The sequence below is a fragment of the Scylla paramamosain genome, chromosome 23, assembly GCF_035594125.1.
Source record: "Scylla paramamosain isolate STU-SP2022 chromosome 23, ASM3559412v1, whole genome shotgun sequence".
Taxonomy (NCBI): domain Eukaryota; kingdom Metazoa; phylum Arthropoda; class Malacostraca; order Decapoda; family Portunidae; genus Scylla; species Scylla paramamosain.
The window spans coordinates 6492986-6517985 of NC_087173.1; the positions used below are offsets into that span (position 1 = coordinate 6492986).

The 25000-nt window shown below is 41.5% G+C and overlaps 1 protein-coding gene across 2 annotated transcripts in view; it reads left to right on the plus strand.

The window, feature by feature from the left end:
- Positions 1-25000, plus strand: part of LOC135112074 (uncharacterized) — a 72128-nt gene that overhangs the window by 36905 nt on the left and 10223 nt on the right. Inside the window, exon 1 of one of the 2 annotated variants that reach the window (XM_064025995.1) lies at positions 20033-20962. The exons of the other annotated variant lie outside the window; for it this stretch is intronic. Within the exon in view, the coding sequence (XP_063882065.1) occupies positions 20434-20962 (529 nt within the window). The 5' untranslated portion in view covers positions 20033-20433. Of the gene's footprint in view, positions 1-20032; positions 20963-25000 lie in introns of those variants that run through there. 2 annotated transcript variants of the gene reach the window in all.

Consider the following 25000-nt stretch of genomic DNA (forward strand, 5'->3'; position numbering starts at 1 on the left):
TTAATGAAATTATTTTTCACAATGGAAAGTGGAAAGAGGCATGAGATTTGCTTAGTGAGAGGAGACAGAAGTGGATGAGTGATGTGGCAGCAGTACAGAAAGGAAGAGGGAGTGGAGGAGAGTGCGGAGTGAACTGTTTACTCACCTGTATGTGGCTTGAGATTGGAAGAGTGGAGACGTTAAGTGGGAGGGGAAGATGGGCGTAGGATTCAAAAGGAGGTGGAGTGGAAGATGAGCTGGAGGCGAGTAGAGGTATGCAGGGGTGACGTGAGAAGAGTGGAGGCGTTGAGTGGATGAGTAAACGTGATGCAGGAATGAAAGGTAGAGGGAGTGGAGGCATGGGTGGAGATGCTACATTCCAGGGATGGGTGTGTGGAATAGTAGATGGAGGTGTGGAAGTGGTGCGTTCTAAGAAAAAGGAGTGGAAGAAGAGGCAAGTGTCCTGTCAATCTTAAGTGTTCAATTTGTTAGTTTTATTAAGATTCCAGTGAACAGTTTCGTTTCTTGCGGTATTTCCACGTAAACCGGAAAAGGAGAAGAAAATGAAAGTGTAAGGCCAGAACTGACTCATGTTTGTTCGTTTCCTTAGTTTTTATCACAGTTTCACCTTGCTTTTTTATCACTATAGATTTACAGTTTTCTTATTTCATTTTCTTTTGGGGTTTCATTAAATCGACCATACAGTTGTTTTGGACTGATAGAATGAGTTACAAAATAAAATTGAATGTATATTTCGTTAATGTTATGTAGTTCCCCCCCCCCCAACACACACACACACACACACACACACACACACACACACACACACACACACACACACGAGTTATATCGCTAAATCATATGTGGGCGGTTCCCTGTATTATGGAGAGAGAGAGAGAGAGAGAGAGAGAGAGAGAGAGAGAGAGAGAGAGAGAGAGAGAGAGAGAGAGAGAGAACAAAATGATAAAGAACATAAAATACCAGGAAGGAGTAACGAGGAAATGTCAGTGAGCTAAGAGAGAGAGAGAGAGAGAGAGAGAGAGAGAGAGAGAGAGAGAGAGAGAGAGAGAGAGAGAGAGAGAGAGAGGGAGAAGTGTAAGGAAAGTAAGGAATGTGAATAACAAAAGAGAAAGAGAGAGTAAGGGAGAAGGAGAAAAATAAAAAGAAAAGGTCATAAAACAGTATGTGGAATTGAGAGAGGAATAGAAAAAAAAACAGAAGGGGAGAAGAAAAGAAAGGGAAGGAAAGGAGAGAAGAGAAGTGATGAAGATGAATAGGAAGTTGTTGAACAGAAAATAAATTAAGAAAAGAGAAAGAAGAAAAATCAGGAAGGGTAAATTTGAACGTGTCCAGCATAATTAAATATTTGAATTATCTCAGGTTTCCTTTTAAAATCACACCTAAAATTCGTTCACCTCTTCTTGTTCTTGTTCTTTCTATTTCTTCTTGTTCTCCTCCGTCATCACACAGGTAAGAATCAGAATAATGACTCACCTGTATAAGTTCTTGATTACCTTTCTCTGCGTCATCGTCTCCTCTCTGTCATTCTCCTTTGCGTCATCCTCCTCATCTCTTCTTTATTCATTACCACTCTGCATATTTGCGAACCGCCCATCAATCTGAAGAAGAAATGAAGTAAATTTTAATTATACATTTATAAACTATTTCGACATATAACAGTGACGTCATTAAATAGTTCTCATTTCTCAAAAAAAAAAGAAAAAGACCATATAATGTGAACAAAAATAATAATGGTAATGATGCAATCAGAAACTTTTGGTGGATTTTGAAATATGTGGCATACAAATTGCTTTATATTGGTGAAAGTAATTGAATAAGACTTGTACAGTTAAAAATGATAAAGTATTGTAAAGTCGTAGAAGGAAATTGCGATAAATACGAATGTGTATATAAAGTTGATGGATGAATAGAAGGAAAAATGAAATGGGATATGCAAAGGAAGACAGGATTGTGCGCAAGATTGGTTTGTTTATTTGTTTATTTATTTGTTTGTGTGTTTAGTTTTTACTTGTTTATTTTGTGTATTTATTCATTCATTTATTCTGTTTATTTATTTATTTATTTTTGTAAGCCGGACAACATCAACTATTGCATATAGAAGTTCCGCTTAATAGTACATTAAAATACACACACACACACACACTCACACACACACATACACACTTCGAATAGACACAGATACACATATTTCGTATATAGTTAGAGGTTACACGAAAGACAAAGTGCAGGAATCGACTCGAGTCATAACCCAACTTGTTTACCTGCACGTTTACTGGGACATTGCAAGGAGAGGCACCTGCTTCCTCTGCCCCCCCCTCCGTCCCACCCCCCCCCACAACAACAACCTGCCTTCTTTCCGGACATCCATGAAGTAAAATGATGAAGCAATGTACAGTGATACAAGGAAAATGTGGGAAAGATGATTAAATATGTAAACTCCATGAATGGATGAAAGGGAGTTGAATAAGATGTATGACGCAAAATGATGAAATAGTATATAGCTGTTGAAGAAATACGAGGGATATGAGTGTGGATAAATAAAGTCTCCTTGCCGGCCATAAGTGTGAGTCTTTATGCAAATTGTGCGGGAACCAAAAGAATTCACAACACAGCACCATGACTTTTTTTTTTTTTTTTTAATAAGGGAAGGTTTTGCAACGCGACGCCAACTGTAAAGAAAATAAATAGCATAATCAGACGTGAGTTGAATAATATTTTATCACCAGCTCTCCCTCTCCGTTTTATTTGTTCCCCATTGTGCGTGTGTGTACCGAGAAAGAGAGAGAGAGAGAGAGAGAGAGAGAGAGAGAGAGAGAGAGAGAGAGAGAGAGAGAGAGAGAGAGAGAGAGATCTTTCAACACGTGATTTTCAGAACAATGTATATTTTTTCCCATAGCTTAAATGAGCCAAAATTATGAATCGAAATACTAAGAAGAGGAAAAAATTATCGGAAAAAAATCATGTAATATAAATGAGAAAGAACACCACAAAGGAGAAAGACTCCAATACATTTCCATCACAGCTTCAGCGACTCTCAGAAGAACGTGTGTCATTTAAATTGAAGTGGAGAACTGTGACGCAGGGGGAAGAGGAGAGAGAGAGAGAGAGAGAGAGAGAGAGAGAGAGAGAGAGAGAGAGAGAGAGAGAGAGAGAGAGAGAGAGAGTGGATTTTTACCTAACAAAGAAAATGTTTGTAGTTGTGAAGGCGTTAATTTTTACTTAACAAAGAAAATATGTCTACAGCTGTGAAGATGAAATAAAAAGCTAGAATATAGAGATCATAAAGAGTGTATATAATCAATTTGGAAAGACGCACAGCCCCATTGTTCGTAGTCGTTGTTTCATAGATTTGATTTAGTAATTATAATATTAGTAAGAAAGAAAAGAAAAACTAAAATATACAATAAAATAATTGAAAGAAAATAAATCAAACCCAAAGATGCAGATACCATAATTTTGTGTATGTCTCCCTTGATTAATCATTTACGAATAAAAATGGGAAAGAAAAGAAAACTAAAATGTATAGACGAAAATTAAAATTAAATAACATTAAATGAATAAAAATAAATATGTAAATAAATAGATAAAAAAATGCACTAAATAGCTAAAAAGTACTACATCCCACAACTTCCCTAACAACTTCCCTTGTAGCATTTCTGTCGTGTAATCATTGACTCTTCAGAATATAGAAAAAGACAGAGAAGTAAAATTAAAGTACACAGATAATAATAATAATAAAAAAAAAACTATGAAAACAACAGCAACAACCAATAAGAACAGCGATGCCCAATATTCGTTTTCTTATATATTTCCTACACTCGACCCTAGACTTTTAAGAAAACCCCAGACTAAATAAAAAAAGGAAAACAAGGAAAGCTTCTAGATTTAAGAGCATAATGATTAGAAGAATTCCCCTCCATAAAAAAATAAAAAAATGTAATAATGCACTACGTAATTTCTTATATATTTCCTAGACTGGACCCTAGACTTGTCAGAAAAAAAACCCACGAAAAAAAAAAACAAGGAAGGCTGCTGGATTAAGAGTGAACTGAATAGAAGAATTCCCCATAAAAAAAATAATAATGAAAAAAAATGAAAGCTAATACACTCCCAACATTCACAGCACCATCTTTTTTTTTAGATCTGAACGTTAGAGGCGCTTCCAAACCTGTCCTGCACCAGACAGACCTGTGGCCAGACGCACGTGTTTGTTTCCTGAAATTCCCAGCCCTATTTCAGCATCCCCGCCTTTCTATTTCTTCTTATCCACTTCCCCGCCCCCTGTTTTCTTTGTATCTACTCTTTCTCTTGCGTTCGTTCTGCTCTTCTACATATGTTTGTTTCCCGAAATTCTCCGGCCTATCTACATATTATTCGTCTCTTCATTTCTTCTTATTTTCTTTGCCACTCTTCGTTTTCTTCGTATCCATCCCTTTCTCGTGCGTTTGTTCTGCTCCCCTCCTCCTCTTTTTCAAATAATAATTTCCATACTTTTACAGTTTCAATTTGCATGCATTCCTCTTCCTCCTCCTCTTCCTCCTCCTTTTCTGGATGGGATGCCGGAAAGAAGAATAAAAGATGTTAGCCTTTTATATATATATATATTTTTTTTGTATTATTTCCTATTTCTTTGTGTTATAATAATTTGTTGATGTGTTGTCCTGTGACATAGTTCCTGTTCTTTTTTTATATTATTATCATTAGTCTTGTATTTCCTATTTCCTCTCGATTATACGTCATTCCTGGTGATGCCTCTTATCCTTTGTAACAGAGAGAGAGAGAGAGAGAGAGAGAGAGAGAGAGAGAGAGAGAGTAATGGCAATGTGCACTTAGAGAGAAATATGACGAGAACAAAAATAGGGCAATAGGCAAGAAGGAGAGGAGGAGAAGAGAAAGAAGAGAAAAATAAAACCACAAAGAATAAAAGAGTAAAAGATTTTATAATGATTGCATCGATAATAAGAAAAGGAGGAGGAGGAAGACTATTAACAGAAGCAAGAGTAAACAGGGGGAAAGACGAGAATGAAAAATGAGAAGGAGAGATGAATACCAAATAACATGACGAGAAAGTATAGGAAGAAAATGGGCGGGAGGAGGAGGAGGAAGAGGAGGAAGAAAAGGAAGAAGGAATAGAAAGGGAAGACGAAGAAGACGAAAAATGCGGATTAGCACTGGCCCCGAGTTCACGATAGAGAGAGAGAGAGAGAGAGAGAGAGAGAGAGAGAGAGAGAGAGAGAGAGAGAGAGAGAGAGAGAGAGAGAGAGAGATAACTGGGATGACCGCTCACTAATGTTATTTTTCTCTTGGGTACATTTTCCTGGCATCTGTGACACGTAGAGAGAGAGAGAGAGAGAGAGAGAGAGAGAGAGAGAGAGAGAGAGAGAGCGTGTTTGTTATCTTTCTTACTGTCGAGAATATGAAAGGACATTCTGCGGTTGAGAACTGAATACTATCGTTGCTGTTAGTGGTGGTGCTGGTGACGGCGGCGGTGACGAAGAGAAAAATGATCACTCCGCTTCAAATTTACGGGTCCTTATGAGAGAGGCAGAGAGAGAGTGGCGGATTGGTTAGGGTGATCATTTAGACTCCTTACCCGCCCCACAACCCTCGATCTCACTGCATTTACGATCCCGCCTCCTTGTGATGGACGGGGCCTCTCCACCCTTCGGAGAATTATACAGTTACTCCATTTCTCTTTTCCTGTGTAATTAGGTCATATGTCTTCTTGTTACTGTTTCTCCCGTCCCTACTCTCTCTCTCTCTCTCTCTCTCTCTCTCTCTCTCTCTCTCTCTCTCTCTCTCTCTCTCTCTCTCTCTCTCTCTCTCTCTCTCTCTCTCTCTCTCTCACGTAGTACTAGAGATGTTGTGTGGAAATAATGTACGTAAATTTGAAGGAAATATGATGATCTGATAGTTAAAGACAAGAGATCATGAATTTAGTGATGACAAATTATAAAACTCTCTCTCTCTCTCTCTCTCTCTCTCTCTCTCTCTCTCTCTCTCTCTCTCTCTCTCTCTCTCTCTCTCTCTCTCCATGGTTAATGCACTAATACATCACATACTAATATATTCTCGTTATTTTTAGTGCTGTCGAATATCTTAATTTTGCCGCGTGAGATTGAAGGGCAGCAAGCGTAAGAGAACAGCTACACTGGGATATAATAGAGACCCTTTTCCTATTGGCTGACAAACTGTGGAGGCGGGGCGAGAGTGGTTCTGTATAATGTGTAATGGGTACGGTCGTGTTCCTCTCTCTCTCTCTCTCTCTGTCTCTCTCTCTTGCGTAATCGTACATGCGTAGTTAGTATGACTGACCTTGCTTACTCGTTTAACTTTGTTCGTATTTGGAATGGTACGCAAAACTACCAGTAAGTGATTAGGTAAGTAGAAGTTGTGGTAAATGTAATTCATAAATGGATATTAACAGATACATGACCAATTAGTAAATAAAGAAATAATAAACTAGTTAATGGAATAAATAAATGGATACAATTGACATATGAATAATGAACAAACTCGTAAATAATAACTGCATACTAAATAGATAGATACTCGTAGTTTTAAATATACATATAAACAGTTCGTAAATATGTAAATAATAGATATGGTATATGAATAACATAAATGAATAGAATAGATGCATGAACAATGAGTAGATGCGAAAATAACAAATGTAGATGACACTCAGCAGATATTTGGTGACATCTGATGCCAAGGACGATGTGATGGGCATAACTTGTTTTCGTTATTATTTGTTTCTTTCCTTGTTATTTTTAGCGTTTGGGAATAGTTCATGAAATATTAAGTGCCATACTGTACTAATTTACTGATCTATCTCTATTTGTATCTATCTTTTTGTTTGTTTTGTTTTGTTTGTTTTGTTTTGTTGAATTTTTTTGTGAGTTTTAATAATTCTCAGTTCGTTGAGGCGTTCTTTATAATTGTTTAACCTATTTTCTCCTCCTGCTCTGACTTCATCCTACTATTGTGCTAATTGCTTTTCCTTTCTTCTTTCTACGGTCAAGGTGGGTGGGGGTTGTCACCTGGCAACTTATAGCGCTTGCGCTCGTCCCACTCTGCCTTCTCCGTTATGTTCAATAATAATAATAATAATAATTATCTATCTATTTTTGTTTTAAGTATTAAGAGGATATAAGAGTTCTGGGCTATTAATTTTTCCTCCGACTTATTGTTTCCTGCTGTGGCCATGCGTTAACAAGTCCATCAGAGACGTTAATGTTGCGCGTCATTTTCGTTGTCCTGCTGCTGACGGTGCTGTGCTTTGCCTCCTGCACGCTGACAGGTTGCGGTTTTGTCCTTATTTATGTTCGCGCCCATGTGCACAAAGGGAGGCTGTGGTGATGGCGGTGGTGACTGCTAGTGGTGGTTGTGTTGCGTGTGACTTGCCAGTAATGCAGCGTGGAGAATGTTCTAGTGTGTGTGTGTGTGTGTGTGTGTGTGTGTGTGTGTGTGTGTGTGTGTGTGTGTGTGTGTGTGTGTGTGTGTTCTTGCATTACCTCTTTATCTTTATTATTGTCCAGTGGTGGATGATGTGGGGAGAATATTAACAAATTCATGATCATCTGTTTTCTTTAGCCTCCTTTGTGTCTGGCCTTCCTCGGGGACGTAAAGTGACATTTTGGAAAGAAAAAATTGTCCTTGAGCCTCTGGACGAAAACTGAAGTAATAGTGAAATGAGAACTTGGAGTAATAATAATAATGATAATACTTTCTACTTGTTCTTTCTACTTCTACAACTACTTTCTATTGCAGTTGCTTTATTTTACAAGAACAACACTATTATTACTTCTACCACCACCACCACCATCACTACTACTACTACTGCTACTACTACTACTACTACTACTACTACTTTCACATGAGCCAATATCGTCAGTACATCCAACCTCGGGAGAGAGAGAGAGAGAGAGAGAGAGAGAGAGAGAGAGAGAGAGAGAGAGAGAGAGAGAGAGAGAGAGAGAGAGAGAGAGACCATCACCAGCAACAGCAACGCAACACAAGCAAAACATGACAACAAAAGTAGACGCCTCGTGATCTCAAGGCTGTGGCGGCACGGAGCGAAAAAGAAAACGAAAAAATAAACCACGGCAGAGAGAGAGAGAGAGAGAGAGAGAGAGAGAGAGAGAGAGAGAGAGAGTGGAATGTGCTACCGTGATTGAGGAAGATGATGGAGAGGAGGAAGGAAAAGAGGAAGAGGAAGAACAGGACGATGAAGAGGAGGAGTAGGGGGAGGGAGGAGAAACCAGTTCAGATGAGTGACAGGAGACAAGAACGACGGAAGATTTGGACATGATTAATATAAAAGAAATAGTGTTAAGAATTCAACGGACCTTTTCACATGAGCGATGGGTTAAGACATTGAACGAAAACTCGCTACTTCCCATGTAATCATATTGTACTGACAAGTGTTCATGAGTCGCTTTCATATTTGTACGCACATGCTGGTCCTTGGTACTTTTTACGACTACTACTACTACTACTACTACTACTATTACTACTACTACTACTACTACTACTACTACTACTACTACTACTACTACTACTACTACTACTACTACTACTACTGGCTTGAATACCTTGAATACCACGAACTTCTCCAAGATAAAACATGAGAAAGGGAGAGGTGGGGGGGGGATAGCACATGCATATTCAGTCTTAGTAATATTTGTGTTATTGGAAAATAATTTAAGAATAGTGAATTTGTATGATAAAACTGTATATTTGCTCTTTAAATGTCAACATGCAAAGCTGACTGTGTGTTTGTGTTTGTGTCTGTGTATCTGTTTGTCTGTCCTTCCTTCCTTCCTTCCTTCCTTCCTTCCTTCCTTCCTTCCTTCCTTCCTTCCTTCCTTCCTTCCTTCCTTCCTTCACATTATAAACCCTCACCTCAGCCTTACTTTGATATACACTTCACTAATAACTAAGAGTGATGTATGCGAAGCGGGTACAAGTAATTCAGAGTAACCACAACCTTGCGGTGCTTTGAGGCAGTAATTATGCCGTTGTGGTGAGGAAAGGAGCGGCTGAAGGATTCTCCGCTCTCTCCTGCTCTTCTTTTTGTCCTTTTTCGCCCTCGTCCTCGTCGTTATTATCATTTTCATCACTATCTTTTCTTTTTTTTCGTTCGTTTGTTCTTTCGTTTTCCCTTCCTCCGTTCCTTATTTTCTTCTTCTTCTTCTTCTTCTTCTTCTTCTTCTTCTTGTTCATCTCCATTTTTCTTCTTGTTCTTCTCCATTCTTGTTCTTGTTTTTGTTCTTGTTCTTCTTATCCTCCTCCTCCTCCTCCTCCTCCTCCTCCTCCTCCTCCTCCTCCTCCTCCTCCTCGAAAACTTCCTTCGTCATACTTGAAATCAAATTCCCGAACACACACACACACACACACACACACACACACACACACACACACACACACACACACACACACACACTAATCACCGCATTGTTACCTGTTATCGGGGAGCAGCAGCGCAGGTGAGGAGCCGGCAGGTGGCGCTGGAATTACACAGTTCCTGGGAATCGAACTGGATTGCGGAAAAACCAAGTAACCAAGAAGCCAGAGTGAGTCACCTGTGAGTGTCCCGTGAAGATGACCCCTGTGACCTGACCTACTTTGAGTTTGACCTTATTTGACACAGTTAGTCCTCCCTCGTGTTTGTATCTTGTTTATCGTTCATAGGATCACTGTGTTTTGAGATTTATTTATTTTTTTTTGTTTACTTTGTTTTGTAAGTTTTCATATTGGTTGCTTATTTTTTTTTTCATATTCCTCAGTTAATGTACGTTTTTTATCGCTCGTTTAGTCTCATACACGTAAAATGTATAGATGGATTGAAATACGAGCATATATTGTCCTTCCTCTTTGTCTCATAGCTTGATTTGTTACTACTTTATCGTATTTAATTATAATCGTCTATTGTTCCTTTCTTCTTACTGTGGATCGTCTTCCTCCTCCTCCTCCTCCTTCTTCTCTCTCACATCCTTGACAGTATATTTCTATCCCTGCTATGTCCTTAATACGTACTACATCCGTGTGTGAGGGAGCGGGAATCCCTTATCTCTCTCTCTCTCTCTCTCTCTCTCTCTCTCTCTCTCTCTCTCTCTCTCTCTCTCTCTCTCTCTCTCTCTCTCTCTCTCTCTCTCTCTCTCATTACAAAGGCGCACTAGGATATCATTATTTGTTTTAACTTTGCGCAATGCTTCTTTGTAACTCCCCATCTCGGACACAAAGCGCTGCGCAGTGTTGCAATCCTCACCTTTGCGCACTTCCTTGATCGTCAGTGCCAAGGTGTCAATGCCGCTGTGATGGAAGGCACGTCAGGTTCATAGCGGGGCGTAGTGCGTGTTGTGTCAGCGTCTCTAAGTGTATTGTTGAGGAAACTTTGTAAGTGTGATGTCCAGGTTGTTGGTAATGGAGGGGAGGGTCTTTTTATTATTTGTAGTGAGGAGTATACTGATTTTTAACTTGTATATAAGGAGATTAACTTTTATTTGTGTTTATTAATGTTGGCAAGTACAATTTCTTTTTTTTTTTTTCTTCCTGCAGCTACTAATTCTTAACTGCGTCTACTGATTTTCTTAACTACATTTACTGACAACTGAGACTACTGATTTTTTTGCAGCTAGGATTTTTCTGGTTTTAAAATTTATAGCTGTGTTCATTGGTTTCTGCTGCTGTGATTTTTTTTTCTTTTTTTTTTTCTTTAACTGCGGCTGTCGTTTTTTTTTTCAGATGCTATTTCTGCCTTTTTTTCTTTCTTTTATTTATTTCTTTGTCTTTTTCTTTATTTCTTTGTCTTCTTTCTTTCTTTCTCCTTTTCTTTCTTTATTTCTTTGTTTGTCTTTTCTTTCTTGCTTTCTTTCTTTTCTTTTATTTTATTTTCTTTCCTTTTCTTCCTTTCTTTCTTTCTTTCATTCTTTCTTTCTCAACGACGACAAACTCTCTTGCAAAATATGACTGAATACCTAAACAACCGCGTGAAAAGCTGATTTCTTAACCAGTCTCTCTTTATGTACAAAAATAGAAACTGAATTCCTGACCACCACCTTTAGCTTAGTTCCCGACCAGTACGCATCTCCATATACGGAAGTCAGTGGTAGATGGAACGGGTTACCTAGTGAACCAAAAATATCTTGTAGTTTTGTAGTTTGTAATAGGCTGGACTCATAAAACATCATAGCAATTTAAAACTATCAGAAAAAAAAGTAAATTCCTGGATAATATTACTCAAAACATCATGGGAGTGTAAAATTATTAGAAAAAAAAATAAATAGATAAATTCCTGGGTAATACTACACTAGAGGTTTTGATAGACACAACCGGTATTGCAGTTAATTAAGTTATGCCCTGTAGTTTTGTAGATACTGTGTTACACGTGTAGAGCATAACTGGGGGTGTTCATCAGGTGCACTCGTGGGGGTTCAAAGGGGTTCAAGTTGTGGTTCATATAAAAAGTCATTAATCACTTACTAAACGAGGTATTTCATTTTGTGGGATCATTTTTATTATAAGTTGTTGATGGTAAATTGTTCATTCGTGACGTGTTTAATTTATTTTCCTGCTTCATTGATAACTCTCTCTCTCTCTCTCTCTCTCTCTCTCTCTCTCTCTCTCTCTCTCTCTCTCTCTCTCTCTCTCTCTCTCTCTCTCTCTCTCTCTCTCTCTCTCTCATTTATAACACCTATATTGTACTCCTGTTGCTCTCCCAATAAATTATTCACACCCTCATAACATTCACAACACCATCTAGTTTACGTTCCGTTCGCGTGTTCCTCCTCCGTCCGCCCCCGCCAGGATGTTGCTGGGGGAGTGTTGAAGGCCCTCAGCAGCCTCCCATCCTCCTGGTGAAGGTCTGGGGAGCGTCCACACATGCCAGAGACAACTTAGTGCGCGAGGGAAGCAAGTTTTTCGCCGCCTTGTCCCGTCGAAACAAAGGCCAGGGAACTGCTGGGAATGGATGCCTTAGAGAGAGAGAGAGAGAGAGAGAGAGAGAGAGAGAGAGAGAGAGAGAGAGAGAGAGAGTACATATAGCCATTGATAATCCCAAGGGCTACGTTCATGATTTTGGCAAGGAAAAAATAAATTTAGAGTAGATAGCCACTAATAATCGTAAGAGCTAGATTCAGGATTGTTGAGAGAGAGAGAGAGAGAGAGAGAGAGAGAGAGAGAGAGAGAGAGAGAGAGAGAGAGAGAGAGAGAGAGATTGGCTCAAAGAAAGGAGGTTTTGGCATCTAAGTGCAATTGTACATAAAGAAAACAACTAGCACATTTGGCATTCTTGAGCTTCCGGCCTTACTAGGATACGGACTTTTTCCATATATATAACAAACATCTCTAACATCTTTGGCAAAAATGAAAAATAAATAAATAAAAAATGGAGGAAGTCTAAATAGGCACATCCTAAGTATAGTTGTAACGCATCAATCCGCATTTGGAGTAAGTAACCTTATAAGATTCAATGATTACATAATCATAATTTTCAATGACAGGACAAACATTTATAGAGGGATGGTTTTGTAACGCCTTCCTCCCTTGGATGAGGCGCGTATTGCTTACTTTCTGACGGCGACACGTGCACCATAAACCTGACTGCCATCCCAGGAAACCCCGCCATTAGTATTAAGGTGTGTGACAGGTGGGCAGTCCAGGCAGGGCTCGATGTGGCCTGCGTGGCGATGGTCTGCAGGAAGGTCAGTCCGGATGCAGCGTTGCTGCTCCTTGGATTTCCCTGTTAAATCCGGGTTTTTTGCTTCCACTCTGGAGCTTTGGAAAATATTCATAGAGTCTAACATGTCTTGGGCGAGTCAGGTGTATCGACATGCAGTGTGAACTACGAGAAGTGGAGGTAAAACACATTATAAAACAAATATGCTTGCCGAGATTAGCAGCGCGACAAGGACGTTAAGATAGGTAGGTTTTTAAACACGTGGTAGAATTGTCGCGTGTCAGGCAAACCACCTCCGGCCAAGGAAGATGGAGGGTGAAAGCCGGTAAATCTATAAGCGTCATCAACATGGAGCATGGCATCGCACTGCAAGTTGAGGGACACACTGCCTCTGCATCCCAAACACCCCAAGATGTTAATGCATCCACTGCAGGTTCACCCAGTTGTTACAAGACTATAAGTGCTGTACTTTTTCAAGACCTTAACGAAGGTTGATCTTTATGGACCGTGAAAATTATCATGTTAGCTTCTTAAGGCTCCTCTTGGAGTTTTTATGTGTAATCTTGGATTTTATTTTTATTGTAGTAACAGTGGTTACACCAACGGACCGTACCTCTTTGGATGGTTATGGTGTTGCGAGAAGAGACTAAACACTCCCCTGGTGTAAGCCAGTGCAGTGGGCAAGATGCATGACCTGAGCAGGGGTGTGTGAGTTGTGTGAGTGGCTTGGTTGCGTGCAGACTGTTAGTCTCCTTAACTGGGCACCCCCTCCAATTAGCATATGATGGCACACATGCAGAGAGGTTCCCAGTAAGTCCTCCACCTCTTAACCTCTTGATGTGACTTCTTTTCAGTAGCTTTTCCCATGGCCTGGGTCACTGATCTTCACTATGCTCTTCTCCACGAGGTTGTCTACTAACTGTTCTCTCCTCTGTTTACCTTGACCTCTCTCACAAGTCTTTACGAGTATGTAGCTCTTCCGCCCTTCCACCTCTCCTCCGGCTTGCTCTGTCTCCACACCACGTTCTGAAAAACCATCCACATTTTAAGTAACACGATGTAGGACACTGTTAAGTCTTCTGTTTACTACAACTACGATTATTTCTAAGTTCATCTCCAGTCGACATTCTAAAAGGCATCAACGTTTTAGGTAATACGATGTAAGGAACTCTAAAGACTTCCCTCCATTGAAACTACGAATATCTCTCTAAGTTTCCACCTTGCATGACTAACCAGCGTCAGTGAACACCGCCAGTCCCTAACCTGCCTGAAACCACAGCCTGGTGCCACCACTCCCATTTCATGCAAGTTTATCTCGAGTTTGTGGAAAGACGCAGATGTGAAGATAAGCTGAGCGGCGCGGAGGGAAAATTTTACTGAAGCTTTAATTTACTTTGTGCAGGGAGAAATGTTAATAACTACTCTCATGCACGTAATTTTCAAATCTTGACTATTATGAGAGAGAGAGAGAGAGAGAGAGAGAGAGAGAGAGAGAGAGAGAGAGAGAGAGAGATTTTATGATGCTTAAACGGAACTGGAAACGCTGCTCTCTCTCTCTCTCTCTCTCTCTCTCTCTCTCTCTCTCTCTCTCTCTCTCTCTCTCTCTCTCTCTCTCTCTCTCTCTCTCTCTCCTACCTACCTACCAGAATCCTAAACTTAACTCAGAATTATCAATATACAATTACTACAATACTTATGATAAGCGCCACCAAAATAAATAAAAAGATAAGGAAGAAGAAAAAATTGTTTGTTCTTCCTTTGCGTTCCTCTGTGGCTTCTTGTATGCGAGGGGAAACTTAATACTAGACTTTCCACAGCCTCCTTCCAACTTTATGAAGGGTAGAGAAAGGTGTGTAAGCAGGAGGCCCCTGGAGGCTGCCGCGTCACTCCTCACAATGGCCCAGGTCATATGAGGTCAAATTCCGCGTTATAGGTCACGGGGCAGTGCAGTTCAGGCGTGAATTTCCATTTCATTATTTCTTTCATTTTTCGCTTTGTTTTTTTTTTTATTTCTTTTCTCTTTCATGTTTTCTGTGTGTTTGTGAAAGAATCGTCATTTTTAGTAAAAGTATAGAGAGAGAGAGAGAGAGAGAGAGAGAGAGAGAGAGAGAGAGAGAGAGAGAGAGAGAGAGAGAGAGAGAGTGTAACTACTCAAGGTTAAAGATAGGACAGACGTAACTTAATGCCCCGTCATGGTGAGAGAGAGAGAGAGAGAGAGAGAGAGAGAGAGAGAGAGAGAGAGAGAGAGAGAGAGAGAGAGAGAGAATCATGAACTTGAGTTGGAAGCTGATCTTGTAGTGTTAGTTCTGTCGAGGGAGAAAAATAAAATCGGGTGAGACGAGAGAGAGAGAGAGAGAGAGAGAGAGAGAGAGAGAGAGAGAGAGAGAGAGAGAGAGAGAGAGAGAGAATGGCGGTGGTGTATGAAATTTTAAACCATTATAAATCCTTCCAGAATATGAACTCTCTCTCTCTCTCTCTCTCTCTCTCTCTCTCTCTCTCTCTCTCTCTCTCTGTCTCTGTCTCTGTCTCATTAATGCTGAGTCAGAACAAGGCTCAGTAAAGCAAGGAAAGGTCAAACATATTAAGCAGGAAAGTAGAGAAGGAAATGAAAGAAAAAAGTAGTATTGGTTAGCTTTGGTATTTCCTCTCCTTCATATATTACTTAGGGCATCTGTCTGCTTTCTTCCCCGTGGCGAGGGAAAGTCCAGAGAGAGAGAGAGAGAGAGAGAGAGAGAGAGAGAGAGAGAGAGAGAGAGAGAGAGAGAGAGAGAGAGAGAGAGAGAGAGAGAGAGAGAGAGAATTTTCTGGGCACAAGATTGAAACTAGAATATTTCTCAAGATAACAACTATTGTTTTTATTTTCCTAATGTCTGGCCTTACCTCTTATAAATCAGAGAGAGAGAGAGAGAGAGAGAGAGAGAGAGAGAGAGAGAGAGAGAGAGAGAGAGAGAGAGAGAGAGAGAGAGAGAGAGAGTCGAGGGAAGCACGATGGAGGAAACCCATCTGATGTCTTCTCTCCCCTCCTCTCTCTCTTTCCCTTCTCTCCCCTCATCTCTCTCCTCTCTTCTCTCCCCTCCTCTCCTCTTCTCCCCCACTTTGCTCCTCCGATTCTCTCCACCTTATTATTCTCTCTGTTACCTTTCCTTAGTATATTTTCCATCTGGTGTCTCCTCTCCTCTTCTCTTCCTCCTTCCTTCTTTTCTTTCTTCTGTCCTTTCTTTATTCTGTTCTGGTCTTCATTCCGCTACTGACTGATTTCTTTCATTTCTCTTCCTCTCTCTCTCTTTCTCTCCTCTCTCTTCTCATTATTTTCTTTTCTCTGCATTCTTCCTTCCTTCCTTCCTTCCTTCCTTTTTCCTTATATTATTCCACTTCTTATCTCTTCATCCCATCCTTTTATTCTTAATTGCTCCTTTTCATGCTGTTCCTTTTATCCTTTTTTTTTCACTCCTGCATGCTTCCTGTCTTTCTCCCTTCATTTATTTATCGTTCTTATTTTATCATCCTTTCTTTTCTTCCTCTGTCTCCTCCTCCTTTGATTCATCCTCCTATCCATCTTTCTCTTGCCTTTTTTTTTTTTTCCATTTTTCATCCTTGTTTTTCTTTCTTGCTTTCTCATTCGTGGTCTTAACTTTTTTTTCTTTTTTTTTCTTTTTTTCTGAAGGGGAAGGTAATGGGAAAGGTGGGCGGGGAGAAGCCTTATTCTATTCTATCCTGTTCTCCCACACATAGTTCAACAGGTACCCTTCATAATGAACGCAGGCCAGCATGTTTCCCTGTATCTATTCTCTCTCTCTCTCTCTCTCTCTCTCTCTCTCTCTCTCTCTCTCTCTCTCTCTCTCTCTCTCTCTCTCTCTCTCTCTCTCTCTCTCTCTCTCTCTCTCTCTCTCTCTCTCTCCATGCCACACCTCAAAGTTTCTTCCATCCATGTCTTGTCTCAGTCCCATTTTGTGATTTCTCTTTTCTCTCCTCTGCTTTCTTTTTCTCCTTTCCTTTCCTCCTTCCTTTTCAATATTCTCTCAGCAATTTGCTCTCTCAGACCTCTCTTAGTGTGTCATCTCTCAATTTCTTCTTTCTTATCTTCCAATCTCCCTGCCTTCCTTATTTATTTCGTTTCTCCATCTACCTTCCTTCTCCTGATTTCTTCTTGTCTTTCCTTCCTACCTTTCCTCTCTACCGTCTTTATTTTTCTCTCCCTCCTTTCTTGTGTTCTTTCTCTTATTCTCCACATCTGCTTCTCATTCTTGCCTCTCTTTCTCCTCTCCTCACCTCATCTCTTCTCTCTTCACCTCATCCCTTCTTACCTTTTTCTCCCGCCTCTGCGCTTCTCTCTCTCTCTCTCTCTCTCTCTCTCTCTCTCTCTCTCTCTCTCTCTCTCTCTCTCTCTCTCTCTCTCTCTCTCTCTCTCTCTCTCTCTCTCTCTCTCTCTCTCTCTCTCTCTCTCTCTCTCTCTCTCTCTCAGTCCTTCCCCTCGTCCTCCCATCCCTCTCTCCTCGTCGCTCCTCCCTTCCTTCTTCCCTCAGGCTCCTCCCTTCCCTCCCTTCCTTCCCTCCCGCCTTCCTTCCTTCCCCCCTTCCTTCTCTTCCCCCTTCCTTCCTTGCCCTCCCTCCCTTCCCTCCTGGGTTTCCTCCTCACAAAAACTCGGCCCAGGATGACCTCATATAAGACTCCCGGCCTCTTTCTCCTCCTCCTTCTCCTCCTCCTCCTCCTCCTCCTCCTCCTCCTCCTCCTCCTCCTCCTCCTCCTCCTCCTCCTCCTCCTCCTTCTTCTCTTCCTTCTCCTCCTTCGGACAAAGACCTCAGCCTCGGACAAGCCGGTAACCCTCAACGGACATTCCACCTGTGAAGATTTCTCTCTCTCTCTCTCTCTCTCTCTCTCTCTCTCTCTCTCTCTCTCTCTCTCTCTCTCTCTCTCTCTCTCTCTCTCTCTCTCTCTCTCTCTCTCTCGGGACGGTTTTGTTTCCTTCCCCTCATCTCTTCCTATTTTTCCGTTTTTCCTCTTATGGTTTTCCTTCTTCCTTAATTATTCGCTTTACTTTTTTCCTTTTTCTCTTCCTTCATTTTCAAGGAGTTATTTCTTATCTGTCTTACCTTCTCTCCTACTCTTCTTCCTCTGCCCTCTTGTGCCTTCTTCCTATTTTTGCTTCTATTAATTTCTTCTAATCTTCCTTCTCTTCCTCCTACTGCCGTTCCCTTCCTGTCATCTGCCTTCCTCTTCTTTTTTACCCTTCCCTTCTGCTTTCCCTATCTTTCTCTTCTTTTATTATTATTTTTTTTATTATTCTCTCTTCCTACCATCCGTCCCTTTCTCTTCCCCCTTTCCCTTCGTGCCCCAGAATTTGTAGAAGGGAGTGGCTTAAAGGGCAGTATGGCGTGAGAAGAGGAGGAGGAGGAGGAGGAGGAGGAGGAGGAGGAGGATTGGTCTTTCTCTTTGTCTTCGATGCCCTCAGTTTTTTTTTTTTTCTCTTTTCTTTTTTTCTCTTTTCTTTTTTTTTCCCTTGTGTAATATTTGCGGTAATTTCTTGTTTTTTTTTTTTATGAATAGAGAAGGGATGGATTTTTTTCGAATATCTCTCTCTCTCTCTCTCTCTCTCTCTCTCTCTCTCTCTCTCTCTCTCTCTCTCTCTCTCTCTCTCTCTCTCTCTCTCTCTCTCTCTCTCTCTCTCTCTCTCTCTCTCTCTCTCTCTCTCTCATGCTACTTTAATTCTCCATTTTGTGTTTTCCCTATTTTCGTTACTTAGGTACTGTGTGTGTGTGTGTGTGTGTGTGTGTGTGTGTGTGTGTGTGTGTGTGTGTGTGTGTGTATGTGTGTGGTCGAGATGATTGTAAACTCCCATTTTTGGAAACTAACAACTTTCATGCAACTACCTTATTTGTTTTTGTTGTACTAAATTACTTCTCAGGTAAAGTAAAGGTGGGCCTACCTTCAGCCTACCTGATTAAACAGGTGTAGGCTGCCTCACCCTGACCTTCCCTCCCTCCCTCCTTCCCTCCGCTCCCTCCCTCCGTCCTTCCTTCCTTCCTGGCCGTGGGCGGGGTCGGGGTGTGTCCGCATATATAATCACATCTTCCCCTAATGTTTTCACCTCGTACTGTTCTCAACCCAAGTGGAGGTCAGGGTTAAATGGCCTCGTTTGCCGCCCGCGAGGTCAGTGCCACCTCACGCCAAGAGCTCGTGGGGATGGGCCAAGGGCGGCATCTTCCAGGGGAATGGTGGGGCGCTTCTGGGAAGGTTCGGTGGCTTCCGTACAGCTCATTGGAGTTCTTGTAAAGTTTTCTCAGTTGCGTATTGTGTCTTGGGTTATTCGGAAAGATTTCAGGAGGCGCTTGTGCAGTGCGTGGGGACTTGTTCTGTTTTATATGTCCTGTGTTTTTATCTATGTTTTTTTTTTTTTCCATCTATTTTGGGTTCGTCCTCAGATGGGCATAAAAAAACGTGTTGTTGTTGTTGTTGTTGTTGTTCTTGTTCTTGTTGTTGTTGTTGTTGTTGTTGTAGTTGGTTTATGTATAAAAGAGGATAAAAAAACTGCCTAAAATAGAAAATGATAAGTAAATATCTAAATATTTTATTAAATTGCCGCCACCCGCACCTCCGCCCATACAAAAAGAATGGATATAAAAAGGAGTTACTCTTTTGTTTCCGCTCTGGTGATTGCGTTTCTTTTTTGACACATTTTTTTTTCTTTTGAAAATTTAATTCAAGTAAAAAAAAATGTCCTTCCCTTGTCCTCGTCATCCTTCAAGTTGATCATGCGTTGCTTGTGGTTTTAGGTTTGTTGCAAAAAAATCCTTGAGGGTTTGATAGACGGGACTCACTTTTTATTTGTTATTACTATCTGGTCGTGAGTGCTGCGGTGATTTTGTCCCTCCACCAGCTCGCCTTGCCTCCCTGGGTCTTCAGTACAGTTACAAGTCATTGAAGGGGAAATGCGTGAATACGAAAAGGAAAGTCATTATTCTTTATTTTCTAAGCTTCCTTACGCTGAAATGCTGAGGGAGAGGCTCTGTGTGTGTGACAGGTGTGGGTTGTGGGTGTTGCTCCGCCACGAGTGTTGATTACGGGCAACTGTAATGTTTGTATTGGTTTGCGGCTAACCATGATTTTATTATGCGTTGAGGTCCAGAGTCTAGACCGCTCACTGCCTGGAGGAACGTTTTGTGGGGCGAGTCTTGTTGGGCGAAGTTTCGTGAGGAGGAAATAATTTAGCCCAGACGTGTGGCGAGGTGTCACGGATACAGGGATTCCTATTGGCGATGACACACACACACACACACACACACACACACACACACACACACACACACACACACACACACACACACACACACACACACACACACACACACACACACACACACAGGAAGTTCCAGGCCGGGCAGGCAGGAGAGAGATCAGGCTGGCTCCTCCCCCACCACGTGCTCCCTACGCCGCCTCGTGGCCTTCGCGGGCGTGAGAGAGAGCATGAATAGCGGCGTGCAGGTGGGAGGACGGCAGGGAGAGCAGAGTAGCGGCGTGCATATAGCAGAGTGAAGAGCCGGGAGGAGGCGCAGTCTGGCTCTGAGCCGTCCAGGAGGCGCGTCTCGCTCGCTTGAAGAGCTCTCGGGCTGTTACACGATCGGTCACTGTACTGCCCCGTACCCTACACTCGTGCCGCGCTTCGCCCGGCCCAGGGCCGCGCCCCTGGACTAAGAGCTCATAATACCTGTAAAGACATCGTTGGGGCTTCCTTCAGTAGAGTTGCCGGTAATACAATGGTGGACATGATGAGTGTGCGAGGCGCAGGGTGGGCGGTGGCGGCGATGCTCTTGGTGGTGGTGTGGCCGACGCTGGATGGCCTCCCAAGGAACAGTCTGACCCTTGTGTCACCCAATGGGAACCGCACTACCTGGTGGACGCGGGGCAGCACGGGCCCATGGCAGCCCCAGCACGTGTGGCAACCCACGGGGCGCCTGCCCGTCAAGGTGCGCATTACAACAAAACTCAAGGCACCCAAGCACCGGCGGCCGTCCGTGCATCCCGACACTTACTCCGGCACAGTAGGAGCAGCAGCCGGAGTACCAGCAGGACCAGAGCAGAATAAGAGCTCAGGTGCATGCATTCACTGCGGAACCTCCATCATCTCAGGCAACAGAGGACACAACTGGGTGGGCTGGCTGCCACACAAAGGGAGCCGCCCTCCCGTCACCGTGTGGCCCTTCTCCGTCAGCAGGAACGGCCGCGTCAACGTCACCACCATAGAGAAGGGCATCCCCAACACCAAGTCATTCCTCATCTACTTCGGTAAGTTGTCGCTTGGTTCCAGCCCTCGGCGGCCACTGCTCCCGCGATAATGAAGTCTCGTTATCTGTTTAATTGGCGGTGAAGGAGAGAATGGCCGCAGGGAGGGAGTGTGTGTGTGTGTGTGTGTGTGTGTGTGTCCAAACAACAGAGAGAGAGAGAGAGAGAGAGAGAGAGAGAGAGAGAGAGAGAGAGAGAGAGAGAGAGAGAGAGAATGACAGTTTGGTTCTTGTCGCACGCCATAACCCTGAACACATTACTTCTCATCCTTTCTTGTATAATTGCGGAGGTCAAAAAATGGAAGTACACGTTCTCCTCCGAGGGGTGACTGAAGGAGTGAAGGAGGCTGCGCGGTGTCCAGCCACCACGTGGTTATCTCAGTAATAAGCGGCCACAGTAATTTATAGGGTCGCTACGGTGTATAATTTTTTATTACTACCGGCGTTTATAGTAACATTTAAGGGTGTTTCGTAACTCTAACATGTCCACTACTGCTTCTTGACAACACTGTATGTCATCTCGGCCTCTTTCATCAGGTTGTATTGGCGCTTACGATCATTTCCAAGTGTATTTTTTGCATTTGCTTTTGGGGTTTGCGATTCTTGTTTAGTTTCCTAGTGATCTGGACACATTATGCTGTTCTTTTAGACTTGAAGGAACATTACTTTGCCTTCCTTAATCAACCTCTGTTCAGTACATGATGCTCATAGTCAGGTATACTGAAACGTGACCCAAAAACCTGAGATCTCTTGACAGGGAAAGGTCCTCGAAGAATGAACGCCAAACAGACCGAACTTGGTACACGCTTAGGTCAGGAATGTGTGTCAGATGTACGAAATTCGGTGAGGGTGATAGGAGGAGGGTTAGAAATCGGCTATTAAACGGTTCACTAATGAAAACTCCTTCGAGAAAAGGTTACAAGTCAGAAAGAAAAAAGAAAATGAAGGGAAGGGAAGGGAAAGGAAGAAGGGAGAAGGGAGGGGAAGAGTGAACCAGGACCTGGGGGAGTGGCTCTCTCTCTCTCTCTCTCTCTCTCTCTCTCTCTCTCTCTCTCTCTCTCTCTCTCTCTCTCTCTCTCTCTCTCTCTCTCTCTCTCTCTCTCTCTCTCTCTCTCTCTCTCTCTCTCTCTCTCTCGCCATTTATAGACTAACAACCCGAGGCTAATAGTAAAAGAGAAAAGCGCCCAGTAATGTCATTCCTGTCCGGCAAAAACTAGGAAAAAGGGAAGAAAAGTGAAATGAAGCTTTTCCTCTCATTTGCGGCACAGTTTCTTGCACATGTTTGTTTATGGTGTTGTTGGTAGTAATAGTAGTAGTAGTACTAGTAGTAGTAATGGTGGTGGTGGCGGTTGTGAGAGTAGTATTTCAACGTGTCTCTGTCTACTTGAAACCGTGAAGGGTATGAATTAATAAGCTGCTGGTCTCATCTAATGCTGATGTGTCTCAGCCAAGGAGATACAGTATATTGAACCTTCTGGGTCTCAATTGGTCGTCATTAACATGCCTGTGATACTCAGCTGCAGCGCGTCTTTGGTTCGATGCGCGTTTAAAAGTATATTTTGTTTTAACGTGTAATTAAAGTGCATCACTGACAGATAGTAACAAGTATAAAGCTTTAAGTGTGCGCAGTTTTAGCTTTACACAGAAAAATCATCAAATGTGACTCAAGTGGAATAACAAATTTCCTTTCTTTTTTTTTCCTAACATTCAAAGGGAGTGGAATTTACCAGTGAGGGAAATAACAAATCTACTTTTTTTTATTAACATTCAAAGGGCTAACCTCATGGAATGGGATTTATCAGCGAGGGAAATACACGAGGTTTCAGAATTAACGAAAATTGTACTCATTGATGTTTTTTTCAACAATATTAATTTTATATTCCTATAATAAGGCTTATATATTATGTCACATTATAGTTTTTACATTCATTCACCTCTGAGTAGTTTATATTATTATTCTTCCCCATGCAATGCGAGTTACTGAGCTGCATTCTGCATTTTTTGCTTGCTAGTCGTATCACTTTCTATGACGCATCGTCCATGTTTTGTCCCTCATTTATCAGTGCCATAAATAGCAACCTTTTGCCTTCTTCTATTTAGTTATTCTAACAACAATAGTAGTATTAATAGAAGCAGCAGCACCACCACCACCACCACCACTACCACCACCACCACCACCACCACCACCACTACCAGCAGCAGTAGTAGTAGTAGTAGTAGTAGTAGTAGTAGTAGTAATAGTAGTAATAGTAGTAGTAGTAGTAGTAGTAGTCTTCTTAGTTGTCAACACCTCTTGACATGTGCTCATAGAAAATGGACTAGCCTAATGCAAGGTCAAGGGAATGCTTGTCCTTGGCACAAAGTATTCTGAATCTATGAACGCAGGGAGCGTGTCATGAATAATCATTGCTTACGTTCAAAATACGTTTCATAGTAAAACAAAGAACATCCTCCCTGCTTATTTATTATAAAAACAGATTTTACAAACTTCTCGGATAGTCACCTTTTACTATAACGACAAAATAAAAGGGAAAAAATGAGAAATGTATTCTTTCATTATGAATATCAAGTTAATCAAAGAATCCAGATTTTTTATATGTACATTTTTATCTACAAAGTTTTCGTTCAGCCAGGATTCACTGTGGCGAAAAATAAGATAAACAAATGAAACTGTACCTATGATCTATTCGTTCATTAGAAATACAAAATTATAAATAAATTACAATATAACATCAGATTTATTTTTTTATGCATACATTTTAACAGACTTCTCGTCCAGTTAACTTTCACTGAGGCGGATGAGAAACGAAAAGATGAAAATGCATTCGTTCATTGGGATTCAGTGACACTTTCTCCCCGGGTCACGTGGTCTGTCACTATATCCCGCGCCACTTCCACTTCCCGCGCTCCTTTCCGCCAGTCTTGTTTACCTTCAGATTTCTATACGAATTGTTGTGATTCCGTGCATAGTGAGTCCTACATTATGCAACCCGTTACTGTTTGTTTTGTAGCACTGTTTTTTATGGTACCTGGCTGGTGAGAGGAACCGAGTGAAATGTTTTGATACAGTTTGCTGAGGACACGATAGAGAGAGAGAGAGAGAGAGAGAGAGAGAGAGAGAGAGAGAGAGAGAGAGAGAGAGAGAGAGAGAGAGAGAGAGAGAGAGAGTAAACAAAATGTAGAGACTTTCGTGCAAATTAAGAATAAGAAAAAAGTGAAGGTCGCGTCTCATCAACTTCTTTTGTATTTTTATTATTATTATATTTTTATTATTATTATTATTATTATTATTATTATTATTATTATTATTATTATTATTATTATAAGTGATCGGCAGAAGATCAATTATATTTGAAACGTTAAGGTCTTACTTTATTTTTTTTTTTTTCATTTCTTTTATTTTTTTGGTAGTGTAAGAGGGATAAGAAAAGATAACTTCATAATAACGCTAATGAAGGAAGCTTGATTATTATTTATTATTATTACTGTTGTTGCTGCTGTTGTTGTTGTTGTTGTTGTTGTTGTTGTTGTTGTTGTTCGTGCAATTAGTCTGTCACTCAGTCATCCGCAGTAATCATATTTTTTTTTTTCTAAGGCCACAGGAAGAAGGAAGCGCCTTATGAGGAAGCAGCGTACAGTCTTGCAGGTCCGGGTGAGATGGAGACAGTTGGCCTTTGCCCTTATCAGTGACGAGGCTTTGTGGACACCTCGCTCTTATTTGTACAGTCCTGCCTTACCATTACTCAGCTGGCGCAACCCCCCCACCCTCTCTCTCTCTCTCTCTCTCTCTCTCTCTCTCTCTCTCTCTCTCTCTCTCTCTCTCTCTCTCTGTGACCATGACGACAAGGAGCAGGCAAGGTAACAAGGTAGCTAAGGGACGCACAAACAAGTTACGCACGAACAAGTTCCTTCGTTTTTTATTATTATTATTTTTTTTTATGCTGCTCAGATGTAGTTTTTTTAAGGACCCTTCGTCTTCTCATTACCGATATGTATCTCTAAGTACTAATACTCGTTTTCATAGTAATAGGGAATAGTTTAT